Source organism: Microtus ochrogaster, chromosome 10 (assembly GCF_000317375.1).
Source record: "Microtus ochrogaster isolate Prairie Vole_2 chromosome 10, MicOch1.0, whole genome shotgun sequence".
Taxonomy (NCBI): domain Eukaryota; kingdom Metazoa; phylum Chordata; class Mammalia; order Rodentia; family Cricetidae; genus Microtus; species Microtus ochrogaster.
The window spans coordinates 9,197,040-9,199,024 of record NC_022016.1 but is presented as its reverse complement, the minus strand read 5'-3'; the positions used below and the strand labels follow the sequence as shown (position 1 = coordinate 9,199,024).

General features: G+C 36.2%; 1 protein-coding gene across 1 annotated transcript in view; it reads left to right on the top strand.

The window, feature by feature from the left end:
- Megf9 (multiple EGF like domains 9) overlaps positions 1 to 1,985 on the top strand; it is a gene marked incomplete at its 3' end in the record, with an annotated part of 109,523 nt that overhangs the window by 98,120 nt on the left and 9,418 nt on the right. The window contains exon 4 of the mRNA XM_026781999.1: positions 93 to 236. Within this exon, the coding sequence (XP_026637800.1) occupies positions 93 to 236 (144 nt within the window). The remainder of the gene's footprint in view (positions 1 to 92; positions 237 to 1,985) is intronic.

Genomic DNA, 1,985 nt, shown 5'->3' with positions numbered 1-1,985 from the left:
TTTTTTTTTTGTATGTAATTTTATGGTCTTCTTGTTGCAAGCAGGATTTCTGAAAGTTCCTTAACTCTGAAACAATTATTTGATTCTTTTAGGTGCTTGTTTGAACTGCCAGGAAAATAGCAAAGGGGATCACTGTGAAGAATGCAAAGAGGGATTTTTTCAGAGTCCTGATGCTACTAAAGAATGCCGCCAGTGCCCTTGTTCAGAAGTGACTTCTACAGGCAATTGCACCATAGGTAAGGACTTTTTTTCTAGGTCTTCACTTCCTTTGGTAAAGTACAGTGCATTGATGAAATAGGTTCTGGAGGATTTAAGTAAAAGTGAGATATAAAAATCACAGTAGTTTCCCTTTCTACAAATTTATAACCAAAGCCTAATACATATATGAAAAGATACCTCAGATGTCCTAATAGCCAACACTGTGCATGTATCTGGCTTCTTTCTTGTAACGTAACTTCAAAGTACACCTATATTGTAATATATATTAGTAATGCCTACTTCTTTTTGAATTATACAGATGCCACACTTTACTTATTCTTCCCTATATTGGTGGACATTTGACAGTTACCTAGTACAGCAATACTGCTATGAACATTTCTGTTTATGTTTTTGTGTATATAAATGTTGTATATAAAATATAATGTTGTCAGTACACCCTCCTGTCAGTTGATATTGGATGTTTACCCATTGCTGGAGATTGAGCTCAGGAATTCATTCACATTTGCTGGCCAAGCACTGTGCCTCTGAACTGAATTCCCCAGTGTTTGTCTGTGCAAGTGTTTTCATTTCTTTGTGGTATATAACTAGGAGTGAATTTTTTATGTCATTTATCAGTTCTGTTTAACTCTGTGAGGGAGTACCAGATATTTTCCAAAATTAAACACCATTTTCTGTTATCATTTTGTTGGGGATGGTCCATGCATAATGTGTGTAAGTTTGTATGGGCACAGCATGTTGTGTGGAAGGCAAAGATATATATGAAATAGCTCCTGTCTCCATCCATCCTATATTTTTAACATTTTCTATATTTTTCGTTACGTGTGTGTGTTTGTATGTGTGTATGTGTGTGTGTATTATGTGCATGTGCATGTGAGTGCGTTGCCTATCGAAGCCAAAAGAGAGCATCTAATTTCCAATTTCCAAGGTCTCCAAAGGTGAAGTTATAGGCCATTGTGAGCTGTCCTACTTGGGTGCTGGGACCTGAATTCTGTAAGAACAGTGCTTGCTCTTAACCACTGAGCTTTTTTTTTCTAGCCTCCCCCACTTTGTGGGGGGCAAGATTTCTCCATAAACCTAAAACACACTGATTTAGATTGGCTAACTAGCAAGGTTCAGGGATCTACCTGTCTCTACCTTTTCAACAGAGATATGTGTAGCACCATGCAGTGTAATCCCCATGGTTCTTGGGGCTTGAAATCAGGTCCTCATGCTTCTACAGCAAGCGCTTTACTGATTCAGCTGTCTCTCTATTCCCTACATCATCATTGCTAACAAGAATATCCAAGGATTCTAAATTGTTCACAGCCTCAACAACACTTAATATCTATCTTTTTTTTTATACCTGTAGCCTTCCTAATGGATGTTAAATGGTTTTGCATTGTGGCTTTAATTTGGATGTCTCTGATGGCCAATTGTATGCTTATTGACCACTTTTGTATTTCTTTTGAGCAAATAACTCTTGAATTTTTTTGTTCATCTTAAAATTATAGTATTTTTATCAATTTGTTGATAGAGTTATAGCTACAAATCACTTACAAGATGCATGATTTGTAAGAAATAAGGATATAGCTCTATGGGGGAGCTATTGCCCAGAAAGTAGGAGGGCCTAAGTTTGTTCTTTAGCATTGTAAAATACTTGAATAAAAAAGGTTTAAAGTATAATCACTTGCAAATATTTTCACTTATCCCATTAATCAATTTTTTACTTGCTTGATGTCCTTTTAGCACAAAGGATTTGTTTCTTTGATTTCACGGGCATTCAGTTT